This window comes from Rhinolophus hipposideros, assembly GCF_964194185.1.
Source record: "Rhinolophus hipposideros genome assembly, chromosome: 19".
In the NCBI taxonomy this organism is placed as follows: domain Eukaryota; kingdom Metazoa; phylum Chordata; class Mammalia; order Chiroptera; family Rhinolophidae; genus Rhinolophus; species Rhinolophus hipposideros.
In genome coordinates, this window is record NC_138065.1 from 24,636,091 (window position 1) to 24,648,309 (window position 12,219).

General features: G+C 39.7%; 1 protein-coding gene across 12 annotated transcripts in view; it reads left to right on the forward strand.

The window, feature by feature from the left end:
- The window catches only part of ALDH5A1 (aldehyde dehydrogenase 5 family member A1), a gene marked incomplete at its 5' end in the record, with an annotated part of 48,554 nt that overhangs the window by 13,661 nt on the left and 22,674 nt on the right, over nt 1-12,219 (forward strand). For all 12 annotated transcript variants that reach the window (XM_081026629.1, XM_081026632.1, XM_081026627.1 and 9 more), the window contains 2 exons: nt 2,316-2,459; nt 11,789-11,932. In XM_081026629.1, the coding sequence (XP_080882755.1) occupies nt 2,316-2,459; nt 11,789-11,932 (288 nt within the window). The remainder of the gene's footprint in view (nt 1-2,315; nt 2,460-11,788; nt 11,933-12,219) is intronic.

Below are 12,219 nucleotides of genomic sequence, written 5' to 3' on the forward strand. Positions count from 1 at the left end.
AAGTCAGCTTGTTCTTTCTGCTGAGATTCCCAAAAGTGGCTTTTTCCCCCTTTATCTTTAAAGACCAATAATATCACTAGAGTATATCTTTGTGATGTTTATTTTGGGTAAATACTTTAGGTTTGCAGTGTGCTCTTTCAATTTGTATATTCAGATCTTTTTTTGAAATGTGAAAAGTTTTCAGGATTTGTTCTTTATGCTTGCTTTGGTTTACTTCTTCAGCAATTCCTGTTATCCGTGTGTTGAATCTTTTTTGTTTCCTTCACTTTCTTGTGTATCCTTTTCATCTTTCCCTAATCTTTAAAATTATCTTTTTCACGTTCTATTTTTCTTACAGCATTATCTGTTGTGTTTATTTGTTCTTATGTTTGTCCTAGTTTACTTTTCATTTCTGAAATTATTTCTTACTTTTATTTCTAACTCTTTACTGTGTTTCCTCATCTTATTTCTAAATTTTTCGAATTCTGATTCATGGTTTTTTTTTTTTTTATCTTGGTACAATTTTCTTACCATCTTTTACCTCATACTAAGTCGTAGTTTTGGTCTGTTTTATGGGCATGTCTTTCTGGTTTCTACTTTGTCATCTCTGAGGATGCTTTTCTGCTCTTCATTCTCTTTTAATAACTTTGTATGGGATTTCACTTCCATGTTTTTCTGAGAATTTAGCTTATTTTTATCTGAAGTTCGTTTTCCTAAACTTTTAGAAGGAAGCCTGGATAGAGATAGCTTCTCTACCTTCACAGAGAACCTTTCAGTTTCTTGCTTTCTGACATTGCCTGGCTCCATTCTTTTCCTCCATCACACGATTCTTAGAGGTTGTACTCTTCATGTCCTTGTCCTTCAGTCCTCATTGCACAGGGAGTCCCTTGTACTCACGTACTATTTATTGCATTGGGCAATTTCAGCTGTTGTTCCAAGTAGGCTTGCCCTGTGTTTCATGAATACCTGTGGACTCTTTGGGGTTCTCTGTTATTAGGTCCATGGAATAGCCTGTTGTCTTCTCAAGAATCTACTGATGCTCCCAGCTGTCAGTGGTACGTCCCCACCCACTTATAATTTGCAGTTTGTGGAGATACTTGCCAGCCAATGTTTTGTGCCATGTCAGCCTATCAATAGCACTATCAGATAGAAATGCCTGGGGGTGCTCATTGAGCTACTACAGATATCCCCGCTTTCAGAACCAGTGCTGTGATGAGACCATCTCTGGTGGTTCTTATTATGATTGCAAGATGCCCTCAGCAATAACTATCAGGGAACTTTGAAAGACAAGGTTGATTACTCACAGGTCCTAGAAAGTACATGGCACACTTAGGGCTACACAATGAGGTTTTACAGGTTTGCTCTTTATTGGTGGATTTAAAATAGAGCAGAATTAAAGCGCACGAAGGCAAAAACAAGTGGCCATGTGGTCAGTTTTCTAAGTCAACCAGAGATCTCTAACACAAAACGAAACTTCAGAGGGATGGTAGCCTGGCCCTTTATTTGGTCATTGTGGCTGGCATATATTTACTTCAGATAGCCATCGAACGTGGATGCCTGTGTAATCAAAGCTGAAGTCAGGTCCTAACATTAAAATTAAAACAACTGTTAGGTGCTTACAACATCCAGTCTTATAAATATTGTCTCTGATATTTTGGTTTGGCTATGTAATTGCTCTCTCTGTTTTTATGAACGGAGTTAGAGAAATTTAAAAACTCTGCTGCTCCTACCATCTTCCCAGAATCGCCAAATTTATGCAATAAGTTCCTTATTGATGGGATTCAAAAGTTAAAATAATCCCAGATATACCGTATCCAAAGAGAATAGCCATGGAAAGAGCACGGGTTTCAGGTCAGGCAGCTGTGGGTTACCCTGCTGGTTGTTACTCCCCTGTGTGTGGCTGTGGCACAAGTCTTACCTGCTAGGCCGTCCTTTCCTTACCACCACACAGGAGCCACCAGTGGAAAGGCATGCACAGCCCTGCACATAGTAGGTTCTCTCTCTACTCTCTGCCCTTGATTCTATGGATGAACCAGATAACTTTATTCTTGAACTCTCCTCTGATTTTTCTTAGGGGAGAAATCCAAGGTTTGTTTTTCTTTTTAACAAAGGTGGCATTGAAACTCATACTCGAAGAAATTTTATTTTAATGATGTTTAAGAACACATTAATATCACATTAGCACTAATAAATCTCATTTCAGTTCCAAGTATATTCTTATTCTGTTCCCAAAGTCAGCTTAGTTTTTTTCCATTACTTTTTGGATTAAAACATCTATTTGTTTCTCTTTTTTGTTTTTTCATTTGCTGCCATGTATTTGCTGTTTCACTCTACAGCTCGCAAACCAGGCTGGAATTCCTCCAGGGGTATACAACGTTATTCCCTGCTCCCAGAAAAAGGCCAAGGACGTAGGAGAGGCGCTTTGCACTGATCCTCTTGTATCCAAAATTTCCTTCACTGGTTCAACAGCTACTGGAAAGGTATGTGACTTAAGTCTCAAAGGAAACATATCATTCTAATATTTTCTCTTTGTAGAGTATGAAAATACTATTTTACCTTGATTACCGTGTATAAGAAGATATCCAGCAGAGTGTTAAAAGCTCTGTCAAATACAGTAATATCTGACATCCTCTGGAGATATTTTGGGTAGTGTTCCTCATTGTGACATGCCATAGGTTCCTAGTTGACCAAAAAAAAAAAAAATACCGAAGGAGTTGGGCAAAGTTCCCAGTATTTGTTTTTCGTTTTTTTGTTTGTTTTTTTCTGCCCTTTGGCTTTCTTTTTTAATAATTTTTTTTTAATTTTTCAATTACAGCTGATATATAATATATTAGTTTCAGGTGTACAGCACAGTGATTAGACATTTATATAATTTACGAGGTGATCACCCCAATAAATCTAGTACCATCTGGCACTATACATAGTTATTATATTGACTACCGTATTTCCCAGAAAATAAGACCGGGTCTTATATTAATTTTTGCTCCAAAAGATGCATTAGGGCTTATTTTCAGGGGATGTCTTATTTTTTTCATGTACAACAATCTACATTTATTCATGTATAACAATCTACGTTTATTCAAATACAGTCCTGTCATCTTCTTCTGGAACATCGTCATAACTCTCCAAACCCCAAATTCTGGCTTGAATTTTTTGCGGCTCCATTTCCTATAAAACCATTGGCCCCAATCTCTCATGTCCAGCAACAGAGCTCTCCTTAAATGAGCAATTCTTGTCCGTGTAGCCTGCTCGTAGTGCATTGGCAACACAGCTGTCAGTGATTTTATCCCACGAATTCTTCACCCAAGTCACGACCTCTTGCAGGCTAGGCTTCACAAAGTTTCCACACTGATTTCTCTCCATTCTATTTTCAATGTAGTCATTGATTTCCATGCACAAATTATCCTTGAATGGCTTATTTATTGTAATATCAAGAGTCTGGAGATAGGCAGTCTTTCCTGTGGGAATCATTATTTGATCTATTCTTCTCTCTGCAAGGAAGTTCTTCTTGTCTTGAGCATGGTGAGTGCTGGCTGAATCCCAGACAGCAGACCTCTTTAGCCACCTCGCAAAAACAAGTGGCAGCATTAAATCGACCCACTTCCTTATAACTGCTTGTGTGCACCAGGCTTTTTTGGTTTCAAGAAGATAAATGCCTGAGACACTTTCAACCTTATCTTTCTTGCCCTTAGTGATGATTGGAGGTGGGGCTTTCTTTCCGTCCAGATGAATTGCCAAAATACAGGTAACAGATGCACTTTCATAACCAGTGGAGGGAATGTAGATTGACGAGGCACCCCTCTGATCAATTGTCTTTTAAGATCCTTGGCCCATAAACACTGCAGTTTCATCCATAGCAACCCTGTTGGAGAGTTGGTATTTAGAAAAGTCGATGCCATCAACAAAGGACTTGAATGCAAGTGCATGTTTAATAACTTCAGTATCTTTCAGCTTGAACAGTATTGTTGGTCTTAAAGACAGTTCATTTTGCTGAAGGTAGCCATTCAGCCAGTTTTGTGATGCTTTGAATTCTTCTGGGGATGTTTTTAACTGTGGTGCCATTGCAAGGGCAAATGCTTGAATATCAGCCCTGCTCACAACCAAAACATTTGCTCTCCTGTCAGCAATCCATTCACAGATGATGTCTTCCAGCTCAGGAAATAATGGTTGCCGACCTGATCCACACTTGTGCTTCTTAGCATTTCCCTCGTCCACCTGTTGACCGAGGTTATCTTATTCTGCTTCCCAGTTTTGGACCATTCGGAGATCCAACTTCTTCTCTTTGCAGAAAGCTGTAAGATTTTTGCCCCGGGAGTCCTCCACGATTCCTTTCTTATACTCAATGGAATCGAGGGGGTCAAAATATTATTTTCTTTAAACCTACCATTAAATCAAGTGTTAACTGAAGACTTATGAGACAGGAGTGGCAACAAAAATGACAATTACGAATGATGGTCCAATACAAATGGCAAATAGACAAATGAAAAAATGCTCAACATCACTAATCATCAGAGAAATGCAAATCAAAACCACAATGAGATATCACCTCACCCTAGTCAGAATGGCTATCATCAACAAAACAAATGGTAACAAGTGTTGGAGAGGCTGTGAAGAAAAAGGAACCCTCATACACTGTTGGTGGGAATGCAGACTGGTGCAGCCTTTATGGAAGGCAGTGTGGAGGTTCCTCAAAAAATTATGAATAGAATTACCATATGACCCAGCAATCCCTCTCCTGGGTATCCACCCAAAAAATCTGAAAACATTTATCCATAAAGACACGTGTGCTCCACTGTTCATTGCAGCTTTGTTTACGGTGGCCAAGACATGGAAACAACCAAAATGTCCTTCGATAGATGAATGGATAACGAAATTGTGGTATATATACACAATGGAATACTACTCTGCAGTAAGAAAAGATGATATAGGAACATTTGTAACAACATGGATGAATCTTGAGAGTATAATGCTAAGCGAAATAAGTCAGTCAGAAAAAGCAGAGAACCATATGATTTCACTGATATGTGGTATATAAACCAAAAGCAACAAAAGAACAAGACAAATGAGAAACAAAAACTCATAGACACAGACAATAGTTTAGTGCTTACCAGAGGGAGTGGGAGATGAGGATAAGGGGGTCAAATATATGATGATGGAAAGAGAATTGACTCTGGGTGGTGAACACACAATGGGATTTATAGATGATGTAATACAGAATTGTACACCTGAAATCTATGTAATTTCACTAACAATTGTCACCACAATAAACTAAAAAAAAAAATGATGGTCCACACAAAAGTGACGAAAAATTGCAGGCACCAGGCACCAGAATTCAGAAAATGTTTCTTTATTTCACACAAGTGCATTAAGTACGTCCATTATAACACGTGACATACTGAATTATGAAGATTCATATTGGACAAAACCACGTCCGTTCGTTATCAAGTGTGCTCGTTATTCGTGTATTGTGTCTGCTCTGATTGGTCATTCGGCAGTAAGTTTCGAGTTCATCTGTTTACATAGGCATTTACCTCTCGTCCAAAGACTCCCGCTTGGGTATTTACAAATAATTATAATTTTTATTATCATTTATTTTAAGTATAGTCAATAATATTTATTTATATTTATATATTAATATTATTTTATAATTCAGTACATCCATTGTGTGTTGCAGTGGATGTACTAATTGTGTCCATCTGGCTGACGATCTTAACTGGGGCTTATTTTGGGGGTAGGGCTTATATTACGAGCATCCTGAAAAATCATGCTAGGTCTTATTTTCCAGTTAGGTCTTGTTTTCGGGGAAATATGGTATATTCCCTATGCTATACTTTATATCCCCAAGACTATTTTTATAACTGGCAATTTGCGCATCTTAATCCTTTCCCCAATTTCACCCACACCCCCAACCACCCTCCTATCTTGCAACCCTCAAAATGTTCTCTGTATCTGAGTTTGTTTTTGTTTTGTTTGTTTATTTTGTTCTTTGATTCCACATATATGGAAAATCATATGGCATTTGTCTTTCTCTGTCTGACTTACTCCACTCAGCATAATACCTTCTAGGTCCATCCATGTTGTTGCAGATGACAAGATTTCATTCTTTTTTATGGCTAATATTCCAGTGTGTGTGTGTGTGTGTGTGTGTGTGTGTGTGTGTGTGTGTTTGTGTGTGTGTGTGTGTGTATCACCTCTTCTTTATCCATTCATCAATTGATGGACATCCAGGTTGCCTCCATATCTTGGTTAATGTAAATAATATTTCAGTGAACACATGGATGTACATATCCCTTCGTACATGTATTTTGGGTTTCTTCAGATAAATACCCAGAAGTGGAATTACTGAGTTGCTCTTTGTCTCTTGTTATACCTTTGTTTTAAAGTCTATTTTGTCTGGTATAAGTATTGCTACCTCAGCATTTTTGTTTTGTTTCCATTTTTATGAAATACCTTTTTCTATCCCTTTACTATGAATCTGTGTGTCTTTCAATCTGAAGTGAGTCTCTGGTAGGCAGTATATGTAAGGGTCTTGTTTTCTTATCCATTCAGCCACCGTGTCTTTTGATTGAAACATTTAATCCATTTACATTTAAAGTAATTGTTAATAGGTATGTAGTTATTGCCATTTTATTATTCATATTTTTGATTATTTTTTTTCCTTCTTTTTAAGAAGTCCCTTAACATTTCTTGTAATACTGGTTTGGTGGTAATGAGTTCCTTTAGCTTTTTCTTATCTGGGAAGCTCTTTACTTCTTGTTCAATTATAAATGATAACTTTGCTGGTAGAATAATCTTGGTTGTAGGTCCTTGCTTTTCATCACTTTAAATATTTCATGTCAATCCCTTCTGGCCTGTAAAGTTTCTGTTCAGAAATCATCTGATAGTCTTATGGGAGCTCCCTTTTAGGTAACTAACTGCTTTTCTCTTGCTGCTTTTAAAATTCTCTCTTTGTCATTAACATTTGGCATTTTAATTATAATGTGTCTTAGTGTCGGCCTCTTTGGGTTCGTCTTGTTTGGGATTCTCTGCACCTCCTGGTCTTGTTTGTCTATTTCCTTTACCAGGTTAGGGAAGTTTTCTGTCATTATTTTGTCAAATAGATTTTTAATTGCTTGTTGTCTCTCTTCTCCTTCTGGTACCTCTAGGATGCAAATGTTGGTACACTTGATGTTGTCCTAAAGTCCCCTGAAAGTATTTTCATTTTTTTGGATTCTTTTTTCTCTTTGCTGTTCTGATTGGGTATTTGCTGCTACCTTATCTTCTAAATTGCTGATTTTATCCTCTGCTTCATGTAATCAACTGTTGATTTCCTCTAATATATTCTTTATTTGTTACTGTATTCTTCATTTTTTGACTGGTTCTTTTTTATGTGTTCTATCTCCATTTTTATGTTTTCTATCTCTTTGTTGAAGTTCTCCCTGAGATCACTGAGCATTCTTATAACCAATGTTTTGAACTCTACATATGGTTGATTGGTTGCCTGCATTTTATTTAGTTCTTTTTCTGGAGTTTTGATTTGTTCTTTCATTTGGGACATGTTTCTTTGTCTCCTCATTTGACTGCCTCCCTGTGTTTGTTTCTATGTATTAGGGAGAGCTACTATGTCTCCCAGTCTTAGTAGAGTGGCCTTATGTAGTAGATGTCCTGTGGGGCCCAGTTGTGAAATCCCTCTGGTCACCTGAGCCTGGTGTTCCAGGTGTGTCCCTTGTGTGGGTTGTATGTGCTCTTCTGTTCTAGTTGAGCCTTGGTTGCTGTTGGCACGTCAATAGGAGGGATTGACCCTCAGGCTGATTGGTTGTAAATGCCTGCCATGCCTACAGTGGAGGAGCTAATGTGCAGGGGTTGACCCTACAGAGCAGAATTCACTTTAGCAGGGCTCTGGTGCCTGTCCAGTGTGCCTTTTGTGTGTGTTGTCTGAGGAGGCAGTTGGATGGTGCTCCAGCTCGGTCTGAAGTTGGCCACCACTGTGCCTGCCCCAGAACCTCCTGGGAGGGGCCCTGCCACAGGCCAAGTTCAGCCACAGCCTGTACCCTGCCCAGGCACATCTGAATGAGCCACAAAGCAATCCATAGAAGGCCGCCCCACGCACTGGGCTTGGATATGCCTGGGAAAGGCTAAGCTGTGAACTGAGGCCCGCTGCTGCTAGTGCTGGTCTTGGGGCTGCTGAGCAAGAGGTACGGGGTACACCAAAGCCAGATGCTGCTTGTTTGGGGGTTGTGAATTTTTGAGAGATTTTAGGCATGAGCTAAGACAGGCCATTTGTATGGAAAAGACACTGGAAGCAGCTTGGGTAGGCCTGAAAGTTGGGTGGGGCAGGGTCCCAGGGAATCACCAGGGCTGGGTGAACTGTGTTAGCCAGGTTGATGGAGACTCAGATATGCTGGCTGCCTGCATCTGTGCACTGTGAGTGGGGAGGGCTTAACAGAGGAACAGTGGTTTCTACCAGCATTTCTGCCCCTCCAGTCCTCACCCTGAAGCCAGACAAGTCACTTCCTCCCCATATTTCTCTGGCACTTTTCGAGCTGCTGCCCCAGTGCTAGACCTCAGAGCAAGTTAGTCCGTCAGCAAGTAAGTCCATGTGTGGGCCCTTTAAGAGGAATGCCTGAGACTCCAGCCACACTCCGTCTCACTCAGCCTCAATCGCTGCTGGTTTTCACAGCCAGAAGTTACAGGGACTTATTTCCCTGACACTGGAACCCTGGGGAGCCTGGTGTTGGGCTGGGATCCCTCACTCCTCTAGGGGGGAGCTCCACAGCCGAGGCATCCCTCCTGATTTTTAATGGTAACACACAGGTGTGGGACTAACCCATTCCACATCTCTGCCCCTCCTACCAGTCTCATGGTGGCTACTTCTATATGACCGTAGTTGTAGGACTTCGGTTCAGCTAGACTTGAGGCTATTCTCAGTGGTGATTGTTCTGTAGTTTAGTTGTAATTTTGATGCAGTCATGAGAGGAGGCAAGCACAGTATTTACCTACTCTGCCATCTTGACTGGAAATCCCCCCTTCCATTACTTGTTTTATGTGAAGTGGCTGAAAGCTATCCATCTTATTTCCTCAATTCTGGAATGCAAGTTTCTTTTTTAATCTAGAATTAAAGATTTGAAACACAACTGATGTTGAAATGGATGTCTTAGAACTGAACAAAAATTGTATTTACTATAAAGGAACTTACAGAAAAAGAAAGTGCTTTTTTCTTTATTTGAAAGAATTGAAAATTTCTTCCCCCAAAACTTCATGTGTACACCTATGAGAGGATTTTTATTTATCCTTCCAAATGTTCAAAAGAGCAAAAAAACAGAGTAGAACAAAAGTTTTTACTTATGGTATTTCTATCCGGATAGTATAGTTTTTCTGCTAATATATATTTGTGTGTGTGTGTGTGTGTGTGTGTGTGTGTGTGTGTGTGTGTATACTCATGCTAGAGATGTACATGAACCTTTATCAGATAAAAATAACATCAATCTAATCTGAAAGTTTTTGTGGAACTGGTCATTTCTAGACACCATGAGAAGCAGGAAGGAATAAAGCAAGTTAATAACTCCCAAACATAGTCACTTTGTTGTGCCATAAATTTAGTTGCAGTCAGGGAGAGGCACTCTGGGAGCCTGCCATTCATCCATATAAGCTGCAGGAATTTTAGATCCATGAACTGTACAGCCTTGATAAGTGTATCTTACAATGCAGACTTACTCTCAGAGGGCTTCAAAGGTCACTAGGAAACAGAGGAAAGGCGATACCTGGGAGAAAGTGTTATAAAACCTTTGCCATTGAAGCCAGAGATGCTGGGCCGGCAACTCAGTACTTTTTTCTCACATTGCTCAGCATACTGTCACCATCTGACAGCCCCCAGGACAATGTCCACCATATTCTTGCCAAGTCTAACTTGCCTCTTAAATTATTTACCCAGGACAGTGATTCACTTCAAGTGGCTTAAAGGGAGAGTGACAGGAATCACTTAAGGAATAACTACTCCTTATATCAGGGGCCTCTTCTGAGCTGATCTTTATGGAGAATCAATGGCTGAGCTCCTGATTCTCAGACAGAATCTTGCCTCTAACTGAGCCCTAAACATTGAGCCTGTTCCAGACAGGCTTACCCCACCCTCACTCCCTTGAAGGGAGACCACCCTTCTGGGGCTGCTGAGGGACAGCAGCCATGTTTGTAGCACGTAGCACCTTATCTCTTCCCACACAGAGAACTGATCATCTGAATAGATGAGTGATCATCTGACCTGAGGAAAACAGACTCATAAGCTGGCCAGTGACCTAGCATAGAGAGATGAGCCAGGCAGTCACAGCCCCTCTCTAGGGCTTTAGAAGCTGAGATTCTGAGAAGGTCAACAGAGGGAACCAGAATGGAAGGGATTCCTTACAAGGTGACAGGAGTGCAGACTATACTGCAGGCTCATGGCAGCCAAAGCCAGGTTCAGTCCATGATCCTGAGGACTAAAAGGAAGAACACATGGGCAGAGGACACAGAGCCAGTGTGCGCAGAAGGAAGATGCCTCAGGACAGGTCCTGTGCCCAAGGCTGGGTGGAGTCAAGAGACCCAAAGTGAACAAAGTCAGGAAGATCAATGGCCTGGCAGAGAGCATTTCTTAAAAATTCAAAACAGAAATAACTATCTTGAGTCCAATGCAGAAATTATGTTTAATCTTATAACTTGTATCACTTTGTTGAATAGTAACATTTCAATGAGAAGATCGTTACTACTATTTAGTTGCTGGAACATTAACATCTGGGTATATAGAGAAGTACTGGCACAGAAACATTTTTCCAGCCATTCTGAATTTTGGCCAAGAGCCCTATCACAAAACCCTAGACCTCAGGGTATGCATCACTGGGGCCATTTCCAGAGTAACCTTGTGATTACTGTCTGTCTCACTGAACCATCCAAGTCATTCCATCTTTCCTATAGCTGTGACTGGACAGAGACCTACTATTTGTTATAAAGCAGTTAAACATCCTTGGGCATCTTTTCTTGGCAATAAAAAATCTCTTACTGGATATTTAACCTAATAGTCATATGTTTCAAAAAGCCTTTCAATTGTGCATTGAGCAATTCTACTTCTTGTATTTATCATAAGGCAATAATTGCAGTATTATTTTTAATAGCAAGGAATTGGAAACAACCTAAATTTTCAACAGATGGAGGCTGAATTAATAACAGTCATGCAATGAAATACTATGCAGGCATCTAAAGGAATGTTGTAGAAATATGTGTGCTGACATGAGAGAATCTTCACGTTATAGTGTCTCATTAAAGGAACAAGGTATAACATGTTGGGAACATGTTAAGATGTTCCAGATATGTGGTGAATTGGGAAGATAAAGCAGGTTGCAAAACTACATAACTCTACCATCCTGTTTTCTTAAAAAAAAAAAAAAGTACATATACATAAACCTGCATTGCCACATTCTGAATGTGTATACCTTAAAATGTTATCAGTGGTAAGCTATGGGTTCTGGAATTCTGGGTGATTTTATTAACTTATCTCTGTATTAAGCTTATACAATATTTTGAATAGGTAATACACTTACGTGGTTAAAAAATCAAGACAATATAAACATGAAGTCTCACACTCACCCCTGTCCCTACTTCCTTCCCCTTTTATAATTATTTTTACTTTCTTATTATCTTCCCAGTGTTTTTTGGTCAACTACAAGCAAATATGAATATGTATTCTTGCTTTCCCTTTTTCTTATACAAAATATCATCCAATATACACTATGGTATAGCTGGCTTTTTTCACTATTGGGTAGTTTTTTGAAACAAAGGCTCACAGCATTCTGTCCTCTGCTTACAGATACTGTTGCACCATGCAGCCAACTCTGTGAAAAGGGTCTCCATGGAGCTGGGTGGCCATGCCCCATTCATTGTATTTGACAGTGCCAACGTGGACCAGGCAGTGGCAGGGGCCATGGCATCTAAATTTAGGAACTCTGGACAGGTGAGTCCTGTAGTGTTTTCCAGGGTTTTTATGTGTCTGTATTTTACAAAAGTCCTACAGTCTTACTCATCTCTTCAAAGGAAACTTTTGGGTTCCTTCCATTGTCCATCCTTCCTTCTTTCACTTTTTCAGCCAATACTTAGAAAATACCCTCTCTTTGCCAGGGATGATGCTAGGCATGGAGATCCCAAGAGAAATACAGTTTCTGGCTTCAAGGAATTTCCTGAACAGAAGATACCTTTCAATTAAATTGTTCTCTTCTTTCCCCTACTCTTTAAATTTATTTA